The sequence below is a fragment of the Haemaphysalis longicornis genome, unplaced genomic scaffold (assembly GCF_048455015.1).
Source record: "Haemaphysalis longicornis isolate Haplotype H1 unplaced genomic scaffold, Haemaphysalis longicornis Haplotype H1 scaffold_9, whole genome shotgun sequence".
NCBI lineage: Eukaryota > Metazoa > Arthropoda > Arachnida > Ixodida > Ixodidae > Haemaphysalis > Haemaphysalis longicornis.
In genome coordinates, this window is record NW_027526460.1 from 137,357,348 (window position 1) to 137,382,712 (window position 25,365).

At 50.6% G+C, this 25,365-nt stretch overlaps 1 protein-coding gene across 3 annotated transcripts in view; it reads left to right on the plus strand.

Moving 5' to 3' along the window:
- LOC144152269 (uncharacterized) overlaps positions 1-25,365 on the plus strand; it is a 95,064-nt gene that overhangs the window by 41,943 nt on the left and 27,756 nt on the right. The window contains exons 15-19 of one of the 3 annotated variants that reach the window (XM_077683501.1): positions 1,777-7,631; positions 13,664-13,738; positions 19,192-19,487; positions 22,442-22,628; positions 24,656-24,768. In XM_077683501.1, coding sequence (XP_077539627.1) covers positions 1,777-7,631; positions 13,664-13,738; positions 19,192-19,487; positions 22,442-22,628; positions 24,656-24,768 — 6,526 coding nt within the window. The remainder of the gene's footprint in view (positions 1-1,776; positions 7,632-13,663; positions 13,739-19,191; positions 19,488-22,441; positions 22,629-24,655; positions 24,769-25,365) is intronic. The other 2 variants (XM_077683502.1, XM_077683503.1) reach the window with 2 other exon arrangements.

The window sequence follows — 25,365 nt, forward strand, 5'->3', positions numbered from 1 at the left end:
CTCATAAAACACAAAAAAAAAGAAAAGAGCCTCATCAGTTTAGCAGACGACCTTGGTCTGTGGCAGGCGCAAGAAGCGAGAGGCGACCGGTGGGCGATACCCAGCGCGCCCCCTTGTTAGTGGATGCGCAAGCGATAGCCAGCGAGCCGCTGAAGTAAATCGTAAAAAAATAAAAAACAGCCATCGGCGCAAGAAAAAAATTTTACGTATTTCCAAAGTGTGGCAGCACATGCCAAGGAAGAGAAGTTGGCGAAAAAGGCGCGCTTTTTAAAGATACAAGCAGTGCCGTACATGTACGTCATTGACGATTTTGCAAGTGTTTGCTGATGCCGTACATGTGCGGCCATGACCCTCAAAGGGTTAAGAACAGGCCTCTCCGCGGATGACTTGAGTCAGCGATGGCGGCGACTCTGACAAGGCATTGTGTCATGGCAGTTCGGATATAGGCTCTGAGTGAACGTGCTTTCACTAAGATATACATGGACATGGTGCAGTTATTGTACATAATGAATGTGCATGCTTATTACAATGGTAGGTCTCGTTCAAAACTGATTTCGTCGTTGTCGTACCTGCCTTGCAAATGCCAACAAGCAACCTACTTGTATCGTCTTTCATCACAAAAACAAGAGCAGACAAACTGGACAGGACGAGAACACTAAACAGCGCTTGTTGTGTCTTTTTTTAGATTTCTTGTCCTGTCCAGTTTGTCTGCTGTTGCTTTAAGTATAGAGCACTTTAGGGGCTCGCCTTGTCGTCATAGCTTGCTCACTGCACCCAAATAGAGCCACACGGCGTTCCGTCGAAGCGGCTGTCGTCGGGACCATAACCCAGAGGCTTCGAAAGCCAAGTGGTTTATGTAGCCATAAGCATTCGAAACTCATGAATCGCTGGCGTTTGTCATACATCTCCCTGTTGTTTAGTGCAAAGAAAACTGTAGGTACATTTGAGGCAAGATATACGTAATGGACCGGCAGCGCCCGCGTTAATTCAGTTAGGAACGCTCGTTGGGTTGGTTGTTACGGTAGTAAGCGAACGGCAGTGCAATGCGGGAGGAAAAGCAAGCATAAAAAGAACAGAACTACCGCTGGCGCAGTTTCAGGCAGGGGGTGCATGCGCACTGCGAAGGCGGGAAATTTGAATTGCATTGGGTGACAGCAGTGAGCGGATAATGGCGCCACAGCCCATTATGGCGAATCACTGCTCTGCACTTCCGACAGCTTTCACCTTGACTGGAACATCTTTAATTTTTCGTGATGAGCAGCATCCGAATAGCCCAGTATTTCACCCTTTTACAATTGTATTCTTTTCCCTGCACCTTAAAATATTCCCTGCCCAATGATTGCACCCCCAACTTCACATCAATTTTTCTAAAACAAGGTCTGATCATTATACTAGTAAAGGTTTTATATGGGCGCGAACGAATTCTCTTTGAAAACGTATATTGAAGCTTGCGGCCTTTACCTACACCCCTTACCTACTTGTTTTCAAATACGCTGTTTGTCTTAACTAGAAACAAAACTGCAGTCACCAAACTTACAAGCCAGATAGCACAGCATGCCTGAATCACTGCAGGAGCTTTGAAATTGGCTTGTGGGTCTATTGTTGGCGTGCTGACAACACTGTATGGGCTAAGTACAAAAAAAATTTAAATAACTATGTGTATGTGCGTGTGTATAGTATTGTATGTGTAATTGTGTGTACATAGCTTTAGTGGGTGAAAAGTCTTTTTTGCGCAATATTCTTTCCACGTTCTTGTCCCCTGCCCGTCCTGTGCAGTAGGGGACCTCCGTCTTCAGGAAGGGGTGAAGCTGCCATGCTGGGTCGAGCTGGTGCGGCTGTCCAGCGCCGAAATCGACCGGTGGTGCCGACCGGGGAGGCCACCGCAGTCTCGCCGGGGCTCCCAGACCAAGGAGAAGGACCGGCCACCGAGGGGCCGCAGGAAGCGAGGCCGTTCCACCGAGAGCTCGGCCGCCTCGTCTCCTGCAGCACACTCACAAGCCTCATCGAAACAGTGTGAGGACTTCGGTCTGGGTGGCCAGGACGCTGTGGGCGAGGACGTGCCAGTCGTACCCGCTGATGGAAGGGCAAGCAGGGCACAGAAGAAGCCCAGGACGCTGCAGGATGCCATTGGTGGGGACACTAAGAAGAGGAAGCGCAGGGCAGCTCGTGTAGAACTGGCTTCGAGTCCAAGCGCATCGGCGGACTCTGAAAGGTCCCGGCACTCACCAACCCCCCTCGCGGCGTCGCGCCAGGGGTCGGAGGAGCCCGGAGGTGGAAGCAACGGCCGGCCGTCTATCATCTGCCGGATTCGCATTCAGGGGAGAAACCGAGTGGTGGTCCTCCCTCCCAGGATTCGGCAAGATGGAGATGGTGCCGAGGGGTTCAGTGGACAGCAACCGGGAGACACAGATGCGCGCATGGTCGTGGAAACGTCGGATGTGCCTGTTCCCACCCTTCCGGGTTCAGAAAGTTCCAGCCCTGGTGCGCTGTTGAGTGCCTGTAGTGATACGAATGCAAGCCCTTCTGCGCCTACCACTGGGCTCGCTGGACTTTCGAGTGAAGCGAAATCCGGTGCAGAGGCTAGTTCGCCCGCGGTGCCAGCCCCTGTTCCTGCGGCCAAGTCTGGCGCGGTTGCCAAACGTGTCTCGTCTAAGAAACGCGGTCCGTCCTTGGGTGGCAGTCCTCTCGGAGGTACTGACACCGCACTTCTAGTCAGTGAGTTTGTCCGCTTGGAGCTGACAGACTCACCCACTGTAGATAGCAACACAGATGATGTAAATATGCCTTCCGAGGTGGTGTCACAGATGGGGGGGCCATCGAGTGGTCCTACATCAAGTAAAGGCCTGCCTGCGGATCAGTCGTCTAGCAGTACACGGCCAGCCACTCCTTGGGGCCCTTTTGCTCCCAAGACATCGCCACAGGCACTGCCCAGTGGCACAGATGCCACTCGAGAGACGTTGGTGCCCACCACTTCAGTTGTGAGCTCAGAAGGAGGTACTGAGCAGTCAGGTCCCAGCCCTCTTAGCAGTGCCAGCAGTTCCCCTTTGGTGATCAAGCGGCGCCGCCGTAAAATGACAAGTTCCAAACGGTCCCTAAGCAGCTCCCCTGCCAATGTGACAAACTTTGAGGCCGCTGGGTCAGCAGGAAGTCCTGACAGCCGCAGTGCCTCAAAAGTCACCACTCGTGGTAGGATCTCAAGAGGAAGCGCCCCTGGTTCTTCCACCAAGCAGAACTTGTCCGAAGAAAGCTGTCCGAGTGCGTCGCCAGGTTTAGCAACTTGCCCTGCCGGTGCGGATGGCAGAGCTTCTTCTCCTAGTCCGTTGCAAGGAAGCAGCAGCAGCATAAGTGCAGCATTAGTGGAGCCTTCCACAGCACCCGTTGTACCCGGAGCTAGTGACCCTGCTCAACCGTCGGAAGAAAGGTCAATGAGGTTGAGACGCCGACGGGAGCCTCCCAAGCAAAGCAGCAGTCCGAAGGTACCGGCTAGGCGGAGCAAGCGCAGGTCAACCTTTTCTGGCACGCCGCTGAGTGGTAACCTTGAAGCACCAGACATAGAGGATTTGTTGAGCTCGCCTTGTATGTCTCGGGGATTTGAGGTCAACTCGCCACCGAGCCAAGGCTTGGTTATGGACACGAGTAAACCGGAAACGGGTCTTGATGCATCAGACGGCTCTGTTGGCAAACTGGCCACCAGAGGGTCAGTTAAAAAGAAAGACAAGCCGAAAAGCTCTGGAGAACCATTCAAGCGCAGCAAGACTCCTAGAGGCACAAGATCGAGCTCCTCAAGTCCTGTCACCAAAGGCAGGCTGCCGAAGAAAACGGGATCCTGCGCAGACGGAAGTGACGTCCCCGCTGTTACAGGAAGTGCGGACACTCCTAGTGTAGCTTCACTGACTGATTCCCTCAAAGTTTCAAAAACTAGTCTTTCCGGAACAGAAAAGCCTGTCAGCACGTCTGAGAGTGTTGGTGATGAATCTCAGGAGGTAGGCGACCAAAGCGTGGCGCAGAAGCCGCTCAAGAAGGTCCGCAAAAATCAGTCAAGGGTGGAAAAGTCCAACGCGGTGCCCAGTGCCTCTGAAGAGGAAGCTGGGGACAGGAGCTCATCGGCTGCCAATGCCCGGAGGCTTACTCTGCGTAAAAGGCCTCCTAAAGCATCAGCGGACACTAGCAGCTCCCAAGTGTCAACCACAACGCGGTTGGGCAAGGTGCACAACGTTAAGGCAGCAGCCACTTCTGAGATAAAACCCGCAGAGTCCGACGAGTCCGATGCCCAACACCGTAAACCTGAAGACGCCGCACTTTCTAGCGGGCCACTGCGAAACAGCCCTCCGGGAGCTTCGGAGGAAGTGGGCCCTGACAGGCTGTGTGGGCCATCGAGTCCTGTTGCAGTACAGGACAGCACCGACTTTGACGAGCTTGCTGCTGCAATAGCAGGCTTGAACGCCGACTTCCAACCGAAGAACGCAGACGATTCGGTCCCAACACCTATTGTTCCCGATGTTGTGGATGGCGGTTCGTTGCTAAACAGTACGCCTAACGTCGAAGCAGCAAGCGCTCCTAGCTTTGGTGCGTCTTTGAGCAGCATTTCTGTTGATACCGGTCGCTCCCAGCTGGACTCTGGGCACAGCCAGTCCGAAGCAAGGGATTCCAGTTCACCAGTAGGCGTCGTCAGTGAGGCAGGTGAAGCTGGTTGTGTTGCGCAGCCTGCAGCATTCGAAGTACGATCTGACAGCGGCCAAGTTGCCCTCTCTGACCTTGTGGAAGATGATAAACCAAAGAGTGTGTCAAGTAGAGGCTCTCCTATCCTTGAAAATGGTCCTTCAATTGGAGTCGAAGGGAAAGCAAGGAGTCCTGAGTCAGTGGCCCAGTCTGCACATGTAAAGACAACTGCTGCTGTTGCAGCGACGACGCCAAGTGACAACGCCGACGCCGTCCAGAAGGCCCCTGTGGAGTTGGCGGGCACCCCCAATCACGGCGAGCCAGTATCTCGGTCGCCACGGGCAGGTGTTGTGTCGCATGACATGTCGCTCAGCGACAGTCTGGCTTGTCTCTTAGATTCGAGTGCTGCTGACATGTTTTTCCTGCCCAGCCAGCCCGATGAAACGGGTCTTGATCGTTGCTCCACTGATGACGAAGGTGACAACGTTTCCAAGTCAACGTCCAAGCCAGAAGGACAAGGAGCGTCGGAGGAACCGGTGAATGCCGAGGGCAGAGGGGATGCAACAGGGTCTGCAGTTGGCTCGGACAAGGTTGTTCAGGGCAGTTCTGGTGGTGAGGCTTCGGGAGGGGGCGGCGCTGTCCTCGAGAAGAAAGATTCCTGGGACAGCTGGCCTGATAACTCGAGCGGGTTGCTGAGCTCGGGTGACCTTGAAGTCCTTGAGGCAGTGGAGGCTGAGGAGCTTGAGGATGGTGCTGCAGGTGGCTCTCCCAAGGGGAGCGGCTCGGTTCGCACTGCTGACGAGGTGTCCGACGACTGCCTGCCCCTGGGCTCGGACGATGACGGGTGGGTCCTCCTGGATGAAGCGGAAGACGAGTCCGTTGAGCTGTTTGCGTCTTCTGAGGAAGCAGTGGGGAACAGCCCTGTGGGCAGCCCAGAACGTGGGAGTGAAAGCGGCGGTGAGGACGTCGGGCCAGGAGATGAGGCTGGAGAAGTTGAGGCTGCAATCGAGGACGCTGGCAGTGCCGATGATGTTGCGGACGTTGGTGGAGTGAGCCCTGCTCATGATGTGGACTCTGAGGACGCTGGTAAGGACAGCAAGGAGAGCAGTGGTGAAGACATTGGCAGGAAAGGCCACAGAGAGGCTGCTATTGACGAAGAATTTGTCGATAACACGAGCTCTGAGCACTTTGGTAAGGACAGTAAGGAGAGCAGTGGTAAAGACGGCATCAAGGACCATGGAGAGGCTGCTTCTGATGAAGACTTTGCCGATCACACTTGCCCTGCAGAGAATACCGAGTTAGATCGTGAACCTAGCCCTGGTGCTGAAAATGCAAAGCTTGTGGAGACTGTCGTTGCGATGAGCACGAAAGTGCCGCAAGTGGAGGTCACGAGACTGGACGATGTTGAGGCTGAGAGTGAGCTTGGCCTGTTGTTTGCCAAGGCAAAGCAAGCATTGATGCACCGGAAGAGACCCCCTCAAGAAGCCCTTGGCCAACAGGGCTGCTATAGATTACTAAAAGAGGCTGAAGGGTTTATCAAAGATATTGACTCGGCCTCCGCTGAGCGAGTTCAAAAATGTCAAAAGAAACCACGCAAGGACCTCTCACTGTCCAGTCGACAGAAAACGTCTGGTAAAGCGAAACAAACTGATCAGGCCCGTGGCGATGCGAAGAGTGTCTCGAGACATCGAAGGGAACCTGGCCAACAAGGGATCCAGGACAACCCAAAAGAAACTGCATCAGTTGTGGAAGGTGGAGAGAGTGCTTTGGTGGTGACGGTCGTAGAGTGTCCAAAGGCATCGCCGATTACCTCCCCTGCGTCTGGCCAACAGGCCACCTGTGATATGATAGAAGCAGCTGCGGTGATTGTTGGAGATGGACAGTGTGCTTCAATGGAGGGGGCCGTGAAATGTAAGGAGGAACCCCCCACCCGTGTATCCAGCGAGCGGAGCACCTGCGATAACGCGGAAGAAGCTGCATCAGTCGAGCATGTCTCAGTGAAGGAGACCCGGGAACACCAGAATGAACCTCACGGGGACCCTTTGGAGACCAGTCTGCAGGAAAGTTCGTCAAGAGTTGATGATGCCAGTTGGGTCAGCAGTGGCGAGGGGAGTGCTCTTGGCGACGTGGCTTTCGACTGTCAGGGGGTACCCCAGAGGGACGCCACCGAAACCCCGTGTCATCCCTCTGGGCCCTGCGCACAAGCGGAAGAAGCCACGTGGGTCGGCGGAGATGCAGACTGCACTTCAGCAGAGATGGCCTACCCTCCGGATGAACCAGCGGCGGAGACGGCCAAAGTTCCTGGACTGTTTGAGCAGTCCCTGGACCTCAGCGAGCTTCCGGATGCCCTGGAGCGCCTCCTGGGCACAGTGCCACTTCCAGAACTGGATGCCGACTGCTTCAGCCTCGGTGCCGAGCCCGTCAACTGGCTGGCGGCCGAGCGGAGCAAGCCCTCTGTGGAAGCCAAGGAGGAGCTCTTGGAAGAGGACAGCGTGCTGCAAGACCTGGCCCAAGGGTGCTCGCTCACCAATGAGGGCCTCGTGGCGCTGGTGCCCGCACAGCCTCCACCGCCGCGCTGTGGCCTGCTCCCCCGCGACAGCGCCGCAGCTCGAAAGCGGGGCCTTCGCAAAGGCTTCGCATTCTGGCAGAAGGCCAAGCTGCAGGCCTTTGCGAGTGCCTCGTGCTTCGAGGTGGACTTTGAGCACAACCCCGAGCTGCGCATTGCCTTCTGCCGCGAACGCACGGTGGTGCTGACGCCGGCCCGGTGCCCGCCGAGCGGCCCTTGGTTGGCTCGCCGACCGCGCCCCGAAGAGAACGGCGGGAGCCCCGGCAAGCTGGCTGCGGGCGAGGCCGGTCTGCTGGACCCGTCCACGCCTCCGGCGACGCCGCCGACCGGGCTGCCCGTCACGCCTCCGGCTGACGCCCGGGATGTTTCTGTGGACACGTCCCGGGACACACCTTCGAAGCACGAGGTGAGCACACATTGGAGCCTCCTTAGCTCTTTCACTCCGGCGCCATAGGTAATCGGAAGCTGGTTTCCGATGATTTTAAATCTCCCGCAAAACCTAAAACCCGCGCTCCACAGATAACTATCGCCATCTGGTGTGTTCATTGGCAACTTCTCTTTCAGTTTTGGTTTCGTTTGTTTATGTGTCGCGTCTGGTGACGGTGTAGCAAGAGAAATTTGAACCGAAGGTAGAGGGGATTAGGAGGAAAATGGTGTCGGGTTCGCGCCGCGTTCCGCACAGTTGGACTGCTGTAGCAAGCAATTCGGCAGCTCCTGCTGTTGATTTTTCTGATTCCAGCAGCAGTGATAGGTCAAGCAACGATGTGGGATATTCAGATTTCAGTTTGGACGACGAAGCTCCGGTTCAGGTGCCTCGCACTTCAACAAGCGCTGGCAGGTAATTTCTGTTGGGACTGCGCGCTGTATTTATAAACAAAACGTTCCTCTTATCTGACGACTGCGGTTTTACTTTTGTGTTTATGGTCTCAACAACGTACGGCCAGGGTATTTTGCCAAATGCACCGCCGTATCGCGCTATCACCTTCAAGATAACCTGGCGCTCGTGTCAGATTAGCGATGCAGGGCGATGAGCAACGCTTCTCGAAAGTGCTGGATTTTTTTTCTTGTTTTTTACCACCGAACTGATAAGCATTTTGTGCGAGAATACAAAAGAGTATGCTTGGATGCACATTTTACAGACTCGCTCACCCTTGAGTGCCTTTGCGGCGTGGTACAGCCGTCAGTTCCGCTAGGATGACGGGCCCTCAAAAATCAAAAACGTGGTGTACACTGTTGATTTATATATTGAATCATAGCCAAGGAACGAAAAAACAATTTGTATATCTTAAAATTCCTGAAATAATTTTTAGTCTCGGTAAAATTGCCGATTTGTGTTTTTTGTATACTTTTCTTGGGAGCTTTTTTCTGATTACTTGACAAATAAACTGTAAGTAATCGTACCTGTAACAAGACTGCTGCTTTGTGTTTGGAAGATCAATCTATGCGCTACAATTTCATGCATAGCAAGGCTAAGTGCGTCCAGTAGCTCAAGAGAAAAAAAACATTTTGTGGAAGCACTCAAAATCTGTCGTTTTTCCGCCGTAACAAAATAGTTAAGAGACTTGAGGACTGAAAATTTGCCAAAAAGTCAATTTTCTGTATTTAAAGGGGCACATGGGTCTTTGATCAAAAACTTTATTTTTATAGTTACGATGGTAAAAATGGGAGGGCATGTGTAGTATTTCATTCTGATTGTAGATATAAAATTTGTTTTTGTGTAAAACGGCCACATTCAGGTGTATTGGGCTTTTTACATTTGGTTCTTTGACAGCTTGTGTAAATAAAAAACTGCCGCAGTGATGCAGCTGAACAAGGTACCAGTGAACTGTGCACAGATCAAGGGGTGCAATAAGACTAGCAGTATTATTCTACCTTATCTGTGGCAGAAGTTACGACCATTTGATGTTTGGGCATGGAAGGTGCGAACCAGAAAAACCAGTTTTGCCTTCCAAGCCCGAACTTCAAATGGTTCAATAGCAAATGGTCCAATTGGGCCACGGGCCAGCGCTGTCGACGACGGAAATATAAGGTATATTATGTATAACCAGTCTACAGTTTTGTTTAGTTTTAGCGTTTTGAGCAGCTTAGGTGACTATTTGTTGTACAGCGCTCGTGCAGTAAGCGTCCCCCAAATTTCCACAATATCTCACGTCTAGCAATTGCATTTCTTAGCCGGAAAAGTGTTTGAAGATGCGTAGTCGTGTTGCTGACCGCTGTGCTTGTTCTCCCAGCGAAAAAAAGTAGGGGTGTGCGAATATTCGAAACTTCGAATATTCGATTCGAATTTTTTGGTATTCGATTCGATTCGAACGACACTTTTATTGTTCGAAATATTCGAACCACCCAAAACTAAAAAAAAAAAAAAAAAATTCAGAGCGTGTCTGTATCGGTGTTTATTTACAGTGGACTCTCGATGATACGATACTGGGGGTGCGAATTTCGGGATGATACGAATTTCCGAAAAGTCCCGGCGAAATTGCATCGTTTGCAATGGGAAAAATTTCGGCTGTTACGAACGGACCTGCGCGGCCCGGCGGAAGATGCGAACAAGCCGGCGAGGCACCCGACTGCCGAACGAGCAAGTGACGGCTCTCGCTCCCCTGTTTGTCACTCTTTCTCCAGAAACGGCCGGGCTGTTGTTTTCTGCTCGCGAAAACGCTCTGCGCACGCCCAAGGCGCGCTTTCACCGCCGCGAAACCACCCCCACGCTGCGCGCGGCGCGGCCGGCGACGTCAACATGGCGTCGGCTCCAGCCGCGTAGTGGCGCGGGCGCTCGAGCGACCGCTTCTAACCGCTCTTTAAAATGCGACTCAAGGGAGACACGAAGTTGCTTGTGCGGTAAAGGAGCTTATAATGCATGCGAAAACGGTACTATAAAACATCATCCGCGCCGCTAGTGAAAGCGCCCATAAAATATTTGCCGGGGTGCTAAGCCTAACCATCTCTGGCGGAGCCAAGCCGGCTGTCTCGATCTCATCGCAAGTAGTCAGGCTCCTCCATTCTGCCGCGCGCGTCGTGCGTCATTTTCTGACCGAGGTAGGCGCTACCGCGGGCGCGAAATCGTCTATGCGGGCGTGAAAATACAGCGCTCGCAGAGCCGAGGCGAGCGAATCGCGTGCAAAAACGCACCATGCGGTTCACGCTTGGCTGTTGCGGCGTGTAGCGAGCTTGGCCACAGCGAGTGAGGAGACGAGGGCGAAGCTTTACGTGCTCCAGAAAGCACTGCTTTGCGACACGGGGGGTTAAAAAAAGCAGAAAAAATCACGAATTTCTTCACGCGAAAGTAGGAAAAGAAATAAACGAAAACTTTTTTCAGCGCTAAATTTTTTGGTCTGTGTTGGTTCATACGAATTTCGGATGATACGAATATTTTTCGCAGTCCCGCGAGATTAGTATCATCAAGATTTTACTGTATCAGCGCGCGGCAATGTGCACGGCCTCGGGCATGCCAGCTACTAGTGTCTCAAGTGAGCGGCTGTTTTCGATATCTGGTAAAGTGGTGACGAGCAGGAAGTTGTCACTGCTCCCCGAACATAACAAGCAGTTAACCTTTCTCCATGTTAACATTTAAGTGAGTGCAGACCTTAATCTGTTGAGTGCAATGGTATTGTGTAATTCCTAATTTTACTTTGTGTGATTTGTTGTGCAATAAAGTTGCAGTTTTTGTGTCTCTAGATGGTGAAAACATTAATTTTACAAAAAACAATAAGTATTCGTATTCGAAAAATATTCGATTCGATTCGAACTTTGTTTTTATTATTCGAATTCGCTTCGAAATTAAAAAATTGATATTCGCACACCCCTAAAAAAAAGTGCTTCCTGCTCCCTAGTTTTACACTGTACGGTAAAAGTGTCAGTTGATTTTATTTCCTTAGTACCACTATTGGCTTTTCTGACTCTTCTCCCGCCTTCAGGTGGCCTTAGGTTTTCCTACTAGCGTACCAGTCAGCGAAGCGTCGCATGTGGCTTGCGCAGTGCTTGTGTGGAGCGACCTGGACTTGGATCTTGATACAGTGTACAAACTAATAAACTGAAGAAACAAACACTCTTCCGTTCACAAACGTGTCGTGGCTTAGTTTCCAACTGAGCGATAAACGCTGGGCCAACTGACTCTGTCGGAAGGTCAGCGAGCCGGGCAGTAGCGCAGTCGAGCCAAGTCATCTCGTCCTGGCGTCACACGAAAACGCCAAAGAAAATGGGCGAGGATGCAGAGAGGAGTACAGCATTTTCAAATTGATTTTTTTACTAAATAAACTAGCGTAAATGCACCCAGAGTGGTTGAAACGTGGCCTACGGACTCCGGACTACAATTTGCGCTAGTAATCCCGCAATGTTTACTAATCACTTCAGTGTCCCTTTAATACAGAAAATTGACTTTTTGGCAAATTTTCAGTTTGACTTTTCAACTGACTTTTCACATTGATGGGCAATTTCGTTGCGGGGATTTGAATTTCAACACACAAGGAAAGGGTAGAAAATACATCCCACTGTTGTATTTCTTGGAGGTGGCTTTAGGTACTCCCTAGGACAATGTAAGGTTTGGCTGGGAAAGTAGCTGATAAATCGTCACTACTTCCTCAGCTTTCCTAATATCTCGCCCAGTTGTTTATAGTTTTCTTTGAAATTGCACCGCTGTTATTGAGAAACGGTAGCATTTTCGAATTGTTGTTTGTATTTTGTTTTTATTGCCGGTTTAATTTACTTTCGTATTTTCGCGCGTATAACCCGCACCAAAAGTGCGAAAATTTCAGTGGCAAAGTAGGGGTGCGGACAGTAACTGGGGTTTTTCCTTCAGTGCAGTTTCGCGGCAATGCGCGTCGTGCCGTAAAGCTCCTATGCAGTAACACTGACTAAGCCTTCCATGGCAGCGATTGCACAAAACATACAAAGGGCAAGGAAGAATTGATATTGCACTGTTCTGCAAGTGGGTTGCTGAGGCACGGAGGGTGATTCCAGGTGAGATGGTGCAACAAAGCTTCGAAAAATGCTTCTTTTTCGGCGGTCTGAAAGTGGGGTGGCGTATTACATGCAGGGGTGGGTTGTATGTGTGAAAATACGGTAACTCTTTTTTTCTCAAAGGGTTGAAAGTTGGTCGACCAGATTTTAGGGGAAATCCCCAAGGTGGAGTAAGTTTCTGTAAAGGAAAGTTTGAGATCCACCTAAATGCAGCCGTGTGGCTGCATTTAGGTGGATGTCAAACTTTCTTTTACGGTTGAAAGTTGGGCGAGTTGGTGATGATGCATCTCAAAAAATAAACAAACTGCGCACAAATTAACGGGGACAAGGACACATGAAGACAGCACAAGCGCAGACTCGCAACTAGTTTATTATTTACACACATCAAAGCCTTACACACATCAAAGCCCAATCGACACGCCGCACATGCGTCACAGTTCTCAGTGCATGTACAAAAAACAGTAACAACAAAACCACAAAACAAACCACAAAACCGTCAGGGGACATGTGCTGTTAATCACAAAAAGAAGTTCGTACCGTGTGCTGGGGGTCGTTTATTCGATCCCACTTGCCTGTGGGAAAGTATGCATTGGCCAAACGGGGGGACGGTGTTTAATTGAATGTCAGGCTAAGGGAACATAACTATTCAAGAGAAAAACACGACGTGAGCAACTTGTCTTCCACTGCCGGGCATGCATTCCTGATTGTGTCCCTGTGTTTGAGCCCACAGCCACTTTATTCTGGCATAATAACCAGCAAACGTGAGAGAATGTAGAATCCAGCCACATCTTAAAAGCTTGTTCAAATTGCATCAGTCGTCTGTCTATTACCCTGCTTAGTTGAGAAGTCGCATACTTAGATGCGCAGTAAGCGCGATTTCGGTACCTCCTCTGGGCATGCGTGATGGGGGAAAGGTAACCCATACGTGATACGGATATCTTTTGCTGTTTTTTTGCCATTTGTGTGCCTCAGAGTTTGTTTTGTGGTTTTGTTGTTACTGTTTTCTGTACATGTGGTTGAGTGCGCCGAGAACTGTGACGCATGTGAGGCCGTCGATTGGGCACTAGTTGCGAGTCTGCGCTTGTGCTGTCTTCGTGTGTTCTTGTCCCCGTTAATTTGTGTGCAGTTTGTCTGTTTCTCTTTTCTCACTTAGCTGACATCAAACCGGTTCGCGAACCAAATCAAGCTTCCGAACCAGTTTGTGAACCGGTTCAGTAATGTGATATAGTAGAACCAGAACTCAACCGGTACAAAACGAGTTTGCCTGAACCGTAACCGGATTAGCATTTTCCTCAGTTCACAAAACTGGTGTCTCACCCTGTCTCTCTCTCTTTCTTTTTTTTTGCGTGAGTCGAAGTCAGTGCCTGTCCTGCGCACCTTCCCTTGGTCCTTGCCTGTAATGCGCGGCAGAAGACTCGGTGGAATTGCCTGGACTCTGTTGTCCCTTTTGAACGAAAGCACCCTATCCGGTTGTTTGCGCAGGCCAGCAGCTCTCAACTGGACGGACCCACAGCCCGTTTCGCCCTCAGCGGCGCACGGTTGCCTGCTGACACGGTGGTGAGGGGGGGGACCTCTTTTTTTTCTTGGCTTGAGTATGGGGGCTTGGGGTGTGCTCGCGTAGCACTTAGCGTATTTATACGAATCTAATGGGCCCGTGTTTTTAACAGGCGCCTAATTTTGGGGGCGGGAATATTAACAAGTGCAAAGGGTCTCTTCACAACTGATTCAGATTTTGGGTGTAAGAACTGGGCTGATTACCGTATTAGGACAGCTCTCATCACCCTGCATTCGAAGCATACTCTATAGTAAGCCTCCCAATGGAACTGCCTTCTTGAACTCGAGTCGCAGAAACTCTGGAAAAATATAAAAAAACGTTCTGCAAGAGACTGGCACGGAGCGACAGTTCACTGTAGAAGGGGGCGAACTGCATAGTACTACGCAAGTTTGCTGCTCTTTCTTTTTTGTCAGAGCAAAGTGTGGGCTGTCTATGCTAAGGCGGTTCACTTAGGGAGAGATGCGAAAGGGGCTGCACACAAAACGATCCTGGCCTGCCAGTCTTGGTGAACTTTCAGCGGCAAGTTCGGAAATCCGTGTGAGGTGCAAAAGCCGGGTCTCTGACGAAGGGAAGGGGGCGGCCAGCTCTGCTGTTTCCCCAGCCTTGTACTAGTGCACGCCGTGCAAATTGTTCTTCTTTCTTTTTTATACGTGCGTGCACTGCTGTAGTGTGCAATACCTTGAATGCTGCATTGGATTTCTTTTGTTACCTCGGTGGTTGCCATGGACCTCGCGATTCTTGACTCTTTGCTCACGCAAACGTGTGATTATGGTTGCCTTGGCGTATCCATATTGATAAGCAACCACCAGCGCTGTTTCACCTGGCACTCAGTTCTAATGCTCATGCAATATTGGGAGGTATTTTCCTGAAAGAAAGGCACGCGCTAGATTTGAATAAACGTGGTATTTGTGTACTTCTGGTAGCTGTAGAGGCTATTGTATCATGGCACCGAATAAAAGGGGGGGGGGTTCTGTTAAAGGAACCAGGGGTACAGGGGGAAGAGAGTTGCATGACTGCAACGTAACATCAAAAACAGCTGCTACGAGAGCAACCGGTCAACAAAAGGCTAAAGCGAAATTCAGTCAGGAAGCGTTGGCAAAAAAAGTAAAAGCACCACTTGACATTTGGGATCCAGCCTCCCAGATAGGAGGCGTATTCACAAAATACAGTGAAGTAACACTAGGCAAAACAATTGACCACATCTTTCCGCGGGGGGAAACCATGGGTAGAGCCCCTTACTTTTTGCGGTGGAACATTTCAAATTCTGCGATTCTAGATAGGGGAATCTGCAAAATTCCGCGACAACATTGAAATGGCATAAGGTACAGTTCATTTATTACGTAGACAGTTCAGATTCCTAACATGCTAGATTTTATTTACAACTGAAGAAAGCTGTTGTGGCTGAGCATCTGGTGATGCTTTGTGCTTTCTTCACCAAGAGAATAGCACGATGTCACCATAGCGACTGAACGACTTTTCTCCGTCAAGTGAGTTGATTGGCGCCGACAGGTATTTAAGGGCAATGGAAGAAAGTGTTGGACTTAGGTGTTCCATCCCAGCCCAGAAAGCCAGGCCATCAAAATCTCCACCTGGCTTTTCTTGTTTAGAAAGAAATGGTGCCAAGTCCCTGTCACTAGACTTGAGGTCTTGGGCAGACTTCAGGTACACTTGCCATTTAGCAGCTAGGGCTATAAATCCAGGAACGGTCCCAAAATTTGATCTCTACTCTGAGAGACACCAAACTTGCTGGGGATCCAAGCACCTCACACTCTTGAAGAACTTCCAAGTGTAAGAGTTCTCCAAGTATACTAGCGCCTTGCTAGCGGCTTTTCTCATTGCACCCTTCATTTGTTTTTATATTCTGACGGGCCTTGTCGGGCAATGTTCTGACGGGCAATGTTCTCTTTCTGTGGCTATGGCTAAGCCCCTTGATTCGGGTGAAGGCTGCGCCAACTAGACACTTTTATTATTTGATAAGGTAGGAATACGCAGATGCATATTTAAATTTTCAAGAGTAAAAATGTTGCGGACAATTAATAGAAACCATTTTGCTATTACTAATAGAAAATACTACTTTTCCACCACATTTCACCGAATATATCGTTTTGGGGATGTAGCACCACACTTTTGACGTTTTTTTTGGAATTCCGCGAAAACACTTTAATTCCGCGATTTTTCGCGGAATTGCGGAAAGCTAGGGGCTCTAACCATGGGGTGATGCAACGCATCTTGGCGGTGCTTGTTACGGTTGCGCCGACCATCGCGGTAGCAAACCTGTTAGTCTTCATTCAAATCATCGGTGGTCATCAGATGTCATCGGAGCGGCACGGCGGTGGAGCGACTGAGCAGAGTGGCGCAGTTATCGCGTTTATATGTACCACGCGTTAACAGTGAGGGGAATGAGAGGGAGCAACGCATGCACATGTGTTAACCGAGCGCTAACGCACGCTGACACACAGTTGGCGTTGCGGTGAGAGCGGGCGCTAACACACAGATGGCGCTGCGGTGAGAGTGGCGTTACCGCGCAGCTGGCGTGGCGAGGAGAATGGGGGAGGGATGCGGACTACGGATGGACGCCGGAGGGACAAGGCGAGTTAAAGAGATGCGTCGCATCTAAAAGAGAAAGGCAGAAGGGGAATGGTGTGTTGTAATCAGCCCGAGTCATTTGGTGTAGTTAAAGGAGCCATGAAGAGAAAACAAAAGTTTGTTTTATTCGAAAGATTAGGTGTTTCATAGTACCCCAAGCGCTTTCCCGGAAGCAAATGATGCTTTATTCACTGAGAAATAAGGCAATTTAAGCCAAAATTTTAAATCTCCCGCTAAAATTGAACATTCCGTGACGTGAACAATGGCGTCATAGAGCCGGTCCATGAAACAGATACTTAGTATGTCGACTCCATATAGCACCCACACGCGGGAGTCGATTGAGACGGCGGCCATTTTAAAAATACTAGTAAAACCTAGTGCACCCGCAGCCCTAGTCATGGAATCGCCTGATCCGGAGAACAAAACTCTCGCCGAGGAGCTCGGGCTTGCATTTAACAACCTCACACCACAAAAACGCTCAATGCTTCTAAGTGCACGAGCGGCAAGAGTTGTGGGATACGCGGTGGACGGGAAAGCGACCATTCCGCGATAGCCACAACAGACGAACGCCCAGCCGTCGGCACCGCTGCCTCTTCAGCCCCGTCGCGACGGACGAATATAGACTGGTACGTATGTGCCGTATTTTGATTACGGTTAATAATAGTTCAATTTCAGTCGCAGTATCACTTATGCCAGTTGGCCGGTGTCGTGTTGGAAAGCCGTTCGAAAGTACTCGAACAAACTGAAGTTTTCAGTGGTTGTAAACTGGAAACGAGCTCGTAACGACAGCAGCAAGCCAACACCATTCGAAACTTACGCGACGACTGGCACTATCTCGTCGCTTCTTGCTGTTCCTTACTCCCCTCGTTTCTATTTTTACCTTTGCTGGTTGGCGATATGACGGCCAACCTCCTGTGAAGGGATTACGATACGAAGCAAGGTCGCGGCTGTGCGTGCTGGAACGGTTCGTTGACCCCGAAGAGCCTCGAACCCGAAAATTCGTCTGCGCGACGGCGAGATGTCGAGCTCGGCCGGCACTAGTTTCGTATGCAATGGCGCACACGCTTGCGAGTTCGTTCGGACCTTCAACCGTTTACTCCACCGTTCTTTGTCATAAAAAGAATGTGCAGTATGTCTCACGGGCATTTAGCTCGCTATGCAAACTGTAAGCCCTGCCTAACCTGCGTTTGCTTTTGCCGGCCTCCGCCAATCGCAGAGCATTCCCAAGTGACATCACAGGTTCTGTTGCGGAAAATGAGCTGGTGGGTCGCATGGTCATTTCCTTTTTTCCTAATTATGTAGCTTATTTGAGCGAAGTTTGCGTTATAAGTGATGTCGTTATGGTTCTAACGAGGCAATCTTTCGAATGAATCAAACTTGTGTTTTCTCTTCATGGCTCCTTTAAGTTGTCCTGATTCCAGATGGGAAACTGTGGCGGGATTACGGTGTTAACGGAGGGGTTATGGTTGGGCAAGTTTGTGACAGCGCAGTCAGTGTAAGGAATCCGGTAATGTGGCTCCCTTTTTTGGTGTTGGGGTCCTGAAATGAGTAATTTGGGGGAACGAAATGAAGGGACAGCTGTGCGGGTCTTTCACACTGATTGCGGCTAATGTGTTTGGATGAAATTAAGTCGTGAAAATCACTTTCATGTTGGTGAAATGGAGCTCGTACAATACAGTGGGTGAGAACATGTATGTAGTCAGTCCACAGTAATTGGATGGAGGGCTACTTGTGGGATCGTGCCGTGGTCACTTTTATTCCTCGTAAATTTCAGACGTACTATTTGTAAATCAAAATGTCAGCATCGATATCGCAGCTGAATCGACCAAGGTTTGAACCTTGAAACGGTGTCGCTCAGTGACCTACGCTTCTTCCTCTGTGGCCAGCGGCGATCCTACAGGGTGTTGTCTGCCCTCTGGGAGCAAGGTTGCACTGAGCCCACGGCAGCAGCGGCATCACTGTTGAGCACATGAGGCCGTTGTTGGTACATTGGTACTGTTGGTACCAGGGGCAAGAAACTGTATCAGTGGGCTCCATGCTCTGTAGAAAAGGTGTTGGCGTTACCGTCACCGTGGGCTGGTTCCGTCCTTGGCTTGGTCGGGAAAGGTAAGAATCTTGTTGCCGGGACAGTGTCACGCAGTTGGTTGGAGGAAACGTAGGCCGGAGGGTCTTGGGACCGAAGGAGAGAGAGACTGGAGTACTGTCTGAGGCGGGGCCAGTTGGTTCATGCTGAGCAGCAGAGCAGCGCACAAAACAGGGAGTAATGAGGACCAACTCATCCTCAGCCCATCTACGCCTACTGCAGGGCAAAGGCCTCTCCCATAGCTCGCCAATAGCTAAACTGAACTGAACTAAGGACTTCTCAGATAATGAATGGCAGCCTACCATTGTCCCTGAAGAAGAAAGTGTATGACAGCTGCATCTTACCGGTACTCACCTACGGGGCAGAAACTTGGAGGCTCCGCTAAGGGGTTCAAATGAAGTTGAGGACGACTCAGTGAGCAATGGAACGGAAGATGATAGGTGTAACATTAATGGACAAGAAGAGAGCGGAATGGGTGGGGGAACAAATGCATGTTAAGGACATATTAGTAGAAATTAAGAAGAAGAAATGGACGTGGGAAGGGCATGTAATGCGTAGGCAAGACAATCGTTGGTCATAAGGGTAACAGAGTGGATCCCTAGAGAAGGCAAGCGTTGCAGGGGGCGGCAGAAAGTTAGATGGGCAGATGAGATCAAGAAGTTTGCAGGGATAAATTGGTCGCAATTAGCGCAGGACTGGGATGCAGTGGGCGTAGATAGGCTGATGATGATGAAACTAAGGACTGACTAAAGCGAGAGGTGCTGTCGGCCTCTGCTGCCCCCGCAGGAGGAGCGTGGGCGGACGCTGACGCTGCTGAGCGTGGAGGTGCACGTGCGGACACGGGGCGAGCTGCAGCCAGACCCCGCGCAGGACCCCGTGCAGTGCGTGCTGTGGTACGCCCGGGGGGGCCCCCGGGGGGGAGCGCCCCAGGCGGGCGCCCTCTACTGGCTGCACTCGGGCAGCGACCCCCGGCTGGCCGAGGGGTCCCTGCTTCTGCCCCGCACGGGGGTGACCAGCCTGCAGGGGGAGGCCCTGCACTCCGAGCGGGACCTCCTGGCAGCCCTGGTGGAGCTGGTGGCCAGGTGAGGGGCCCGTGGCGTCTGGGCCAGCGATCGCACCGGGGTCAATGACGTACTGTCGGCGTCAAATGAAACGCGAACACGAAAATATGAACCAGAACGGGCAAAATGGGAAAATACTGTTCGTAGAGTTCATATAATGGCACGCTATTGGTATGTTTGGAAATCCACTTTTCCCAACTTCGTTTTTGTAACTAAGCCACACGTCATTTTGGCTTGCATGGAAAGAATTTGTGTGTTCAGGTTCAAATTTTCGTGTTTGCGTTTCATTTGACGCCGATAGTACGTACATCATGTATGTATCATGTGTACGTGATGTGTATAGGGGGTATTCGTTGAAAAGTTTAGCTGTCAATTTCTTCGCGTGGCAACACTGGAAACGGCCACAGACGTGGCCGATGCACCACGGACATGGCGCGGCTTGGGCCACTGTGCCCGCACGACGAAGAAAAAAAAAAACACCGTCGTGCGTCGTCTGCTCTGTTTCAAGCCGATTCTCAATGGTGGCGTCAACAGAGATGTTATTAATCGCACTCGCATCGGACTCGAGGCAGTACTTTGTGTTCGGTGAGGTAGAGTTTGTTAACGTGCAACACAGTCATGTGCTTAGCACGGACAAGTACCGCCATCCCGCGAAGCCCAATGTAACGAGCCACGGCGCACTCACATGGTCGCCTGCATGCGTGCCTCACCAGTGAATACAAGCAATACGTACGATCTTGTTCCGTATCTTCTCCGGTATGTACCGTACTGGAGAAGATTAACCAAAGGCATCGGGATCATCATCAACACTGTGCAGTCCTTGTGCCAGTGTGAGCAGCGTCGTCATCAGCACAAAGACAGTTTGGAATCTACATCGCTTTCGTTGGGAGTTGCAGAGGTAGAAGGTTGAATTTGTGTTGGAAAAAAAAAAAAAAAAAGACGCCATGTCTTCTTGGCATGCGATGTCATTTGTTGTAGCGTTCTCATAGATAAAAATTAAGATAACGGTTGTCCTGAAAGGGACTGAGATTTTGGTTGTTGGTGTATAAGTGCTGCACTTTATTCGCACATACCGCGCATACTTCATTCATTAAAATCTCTTCTTTGCAGCTGAATGCTCCAAATGAACGTTAACAAGTACGCAGTGCATATTACATAATGTATTTGATATTCAAATATACATACACGGGCAGTGCACCACATCAACAATACAGAACGACGAAAGGAATTTTCACTTACATATTTTCACTGCTCACATGCCTTTTCGCAGTTTGCAGACGCATAATTATCGTCGTAGTTGCAGTATTGACACTTATAAAATGCAAAAAAAAAATAATAATATTCGTTGCAATATAGCCCCCCCCCCCCTCCCCCCCTTCCCCCCTAAAAAAAAAAAACGGCCAATGACGGCCGGTTTTAAGTATGGACCAGAAACCGACCCACTGTCTAAAAAACCTCTCGGGCGGATCAAAAACCGGGCATGTGGCTACATGGGTGTCGGCAGGATTTTGTCTTGAGGGGGGCACAGCCATTGTATGGAGTGGAAAGAGGGCGATGGGCAATTGTTCTAGGGCGGCTTATTGGGAAAGGAGGGTGGGGAGTGCCTCCTTGCACCCCCCTGCCGACACCCCTTATGCGTATCGTAAGAAAGACTGCTTACATTCAAAGTACGTGAGCCTTAACATGTAAGCTTTTCAAGACTCGATCTCTGCCGAAATGGCAGAGGTTGCTTAGATTGAGGAGTGCTCAGAATTAAGAAAAATGTAGGACGTTCAGTGTAACGTGTACAGATGTGAACAAATTATACAATGAATTCTTTTTCAGCAAACGCGGCTGTAAGTAAATATGAATGGCATTGGTGAAGACACTTCTTGCATGCTTGTCATTGTAAGCGCTTTTGCTCAGTAAATGCCTTGTAATAGCAATCCAGGAGCAGAATGTGTTGAATGCATTTGTGAAGGATTCTGGTTCCTTTTTGCATGCTGTGAAAGAAGAGGCGATCCTCGATAAGTTGCAGTTCCGTTGAACAGTTTTGTGAACAGTGAAAAGAGCTGCCTGCTGGAAACTTTCTGGTGGCAGGTATGGCCGAGTGGGGCTTGATTTCTAGCGTGGCACACAGCTGTCGATAGCTCTTGGCCACCCCTTTCCTGTGCCGTCACTCCCGAACGCCCTGTAGCTCCTCCATTGAGCCTGATTGCAAGGCATGGAATACTGCTGCAGACGATTAGAAACCAGCTTTAATCGGTCATCACAGTGTGCTCAGCACACAAAGTGGGAACTGGGGGGGTTGTAGTGCAGATCACTTTCCCGCTAACCTGCTTCTCACATGAGGGATGTTCCACGACCCCGTGATGACAGAAACTGCGACAGGTCATTAGGGGTGTGCGCTTGCCTGATGACGGGGGGGAAAAAAAATGAAGGAAGCTCACACTAACAGGTAAGGCTTGAAGGTAGCGAAGCTCTATGCAGCCTTCATGACCGTCAGGATGGTTTAAGTCCACAATTGCAGGTGATTTGCTTCTTTGCTGCCGCAACGACCTTTACTCCATCATTGTTGCTATAAGTGTGACCTTCCTTCATTTTTTTGGATGTGATGATCATTGGACATCACCTTGGAGAAAGGTGTACGCTATGACGTGCCTTTCTCGTTCGAAGCACTACCGTGATTACAGCAAACGCTGGAGCCTTTTTTTTTTTTTTTTTGCCAATTTTGGTCGCCACTCTTTCTAAGTGGGTATGCTTGGCTTGACAAACATGCTCCGAGGACGCTGGGCGGCCGCTGCGAAGCACGCACACACAAGCGCTAGGGATTGTCTTGGTTTTGTTAACTGCCCGACAATCGTCATGAGCCCTGCGCTCACGTGTGCACACTCGGCCATTTCTTCGTATTTTTAACTTCGGACGCTAAAAATTACGATTTGCTAAGCAGCTGCGCTGTTCATAGAGAGTGAGGGTTCTTCCCCCTCCCTGCCCAGGTGGGACCCGGACGTGCTCCTGGGCTACGATGTGGAGCGTGGTTCGTGGGGCTACTTGTGCGAGCGCGCCCAGCACCTGGACGTGGACCTGCGCACGCAGCTGTCCCGGGCCCCTCCCCGGAGGGGCTCCTCGGAAGACATTGTGGGGCGCATCCTCCTCGGCGTCTGGCGCATCCTGCGCAAGGAGGTCTCCCTCTTCTCTGCTTCCTCCCTCCTCTGCTGCTTAGTAATAACAGTGTGTGTTTTGTGTTCTGAGTGGGATGTCAGGGGGCAAAGGAAAAAAAATTAGTCATTTTCACCACTCAATGCAAAAGCTGTCGGAATTGCAGAGCAGCAGTGACTCGCCATAGTGGGCTGTGGTGCCGTTATCCGCTCACTCTTACCACCCATCACGCTCATCTCTGCCCCGTCTCATTCCTCTCCTAATGAATTCAACAGAGGTTTGTCCGACGCATTTCAAATTTCCCGCCTCTGCAGTGCCCGCGCACCCCCTGCCTGAAACTGCGCCAGCGGGAGTTCTGTTCTTTTTGTGCTCGCTTTTCCTCCCGCACGTGCCGGTGTTGCACTGCTACTTTTTTTCGCTTACTTTTGTAAAAACCTACCAAACGAGCATTCCTAACTAAATGAACTGGGGCACTGGCGGTTAATTACGTATATTTTGCCTCAAATGTACCTGCAGTTTTCTTTACGCTAAACAATGGGGAGATGTATGACAAGTGCCAGTGGGTCACAAGTTTCGAACGCTTATGACTATATAAACCGCTTGGCTTTTGAAGCCTCAGGGTTATGCCGCGACGACAGCTTCTATGCCTTGGAGCTCTACTTGGGTCCAGCAAGCGAGCTACGATGGCAAGGCGAGCGCCTAAAGCGGTTTTCACACGATGGAGTCTTTCAGCGGAAAAATCCGAGGGAGATCGTGATGTCACTGCAGGCGGACTTCTGCTCGGCCAGCTCCTTCACTCACACGAAGGATGCTACTGTCGGACGGATATCACTGTTTACAGTTGTCTATCTCGACCGCAGGGCTGCCATAGTACTGCCGATTCCGCGACGGAGGCAATTTCTGCTAAAGCCCCTAGTACTGATATTGTCAGCTGCCAAAAAATTGGCCGCGGGCGCGATGCAGGCGCTGCCACGGAAAGAGAATGGCGCGCGACACGCGAGGCAGTGGGTGGGGCGACCGCACGCTGGGAGCAGCTGGCCGGTCCGCCTACAGGCCCGCATACAGATTTTAGGCTTAACACTGCAGCAAATATTCGATTGCCGCTCTCACAAGCGGGTGCAGATGACAATTTTTATTGCAATTTGCCATCACATCGTTACCCCTTTTCTTGTATGTGCAACTTTGTTAGCGCCTTAGGGAGCGATAACAAGCTATTGCTCGAGCTACCTGCGACAACCTGTGCCACTTTGCGGCCGCCGCCGCTCGCCCAGCGACCATGCTGGGGGTATACGTGGCTCTTTAAGTGTGCCTGTCGTTTGCGCAGCGCATTTTCTTGCCCAGTGTAATAAAAAAGCAATAAAAATAGAGCGCCTGCAACCGCTCTAGAACTTGAGTTGCGGCCAGCTGCCCAATGAGCAGATGAAATCCCGCCACTTCCGCCGCCAAGCATCGGATTGTTCGTAGCTTGTGAGCAGAAGCTCCGACCTCCGATCGGAGCGGTGCGCCAGAGAGAAACCGTGACATAGGGGTCACGTGGCGCGCACTCCTAGTAGCCAAATGGCAGATTTCTGTGTCGTGTGAATACCCATTAAAGTGCTCTGCACTTAAAAGCTGGTGTTGGCAGCCGTTTACAAGGGTTTACAAGGGCAGCAGACATGAATATTAGGAACGTGCGAGAGCAAATGGTGAGGGATTTTGGCCATTACACATGTAACAGTCGGTCAAGGGTTATAAAAGATTACATAATACTGTGCCAGAAAGTTACATGGTAGTAGTACACGTTGGAGTACAACTGCGGAGTCTTTGTGTATCGGCACACTTTTGTGCCCAATGTGCACAAGGGGAGTAGGAATGGGTGACAGGATCGAAAAGAGGTTTCTGTGCTTCAAGACGTGGCGCTTTTTGGTGCCATTTTCTTAATAAACACCTCCCCCCTTGTTTGTGCAATGCTTTTGCTGCGAGAATGCACCACAGAGGGGGTTCAAGGGAAGGACCTGCTTGCCGATGTTGCCACGTGAGCGTTGTGCGGCCTGTCGTTCTTGCTGGTGCAGATTGCGCTGAACGTGTACACCTTTGAGAACACCTACTACCACGTCATGCACCATCGGGTGCCCCTGTACTCGTTCCGCACCCTCACCGACTGGTTCGCACAGGACCTCGTCAGGTGAGTTGGGGCTGCTTGGAAAGAGGCAGCTCGGTGGCACTGCGGCCATTCTGAGAGGCTGGGGGAAAAAAGGTGTCCAGAGCAGTTCCCTGGGCTGTTCCCTGGCATTCCAACTCTGCTCTTGCCACTCTATGGTCAAATAAAATACATTGCTGCTATGGAGCAGCTCTGGGCAGTCCTAAAATGACAAATAAAAGAGTTCTAGAGTTCAATGTGCTACATTGCGCGCGCGTGGGGCAGCAACGCGTATGATTTTGCTGGTGCACACATTGTGGATCTCTGTTCAAAGGGGCACTGCAGTAGTATTTTGCTGCTACCTCTTTGTTTTGTTTTGTTTTTCATCTAGATGAATGTGTAATGCTTTGGAGGTGAGTTCTGTGGCACTTGTAGACAGCGAGTAATATATTTGTACAGAAAAATTGATTTTCTTTTTTGGCAGATGTGTGGTTTTCAAGAGCAGTGTCCCCCCTTTAACAGTTCGCGTACGCTCTTCAATTCCATGGGTCGGTAGTGTCACAACCAGTGCAGTACTTCTAAGAAGTTCACAAGCTCACTTTTGTACGTTGTTCCCCCATATGACATTCAGTGTGTGGGAAC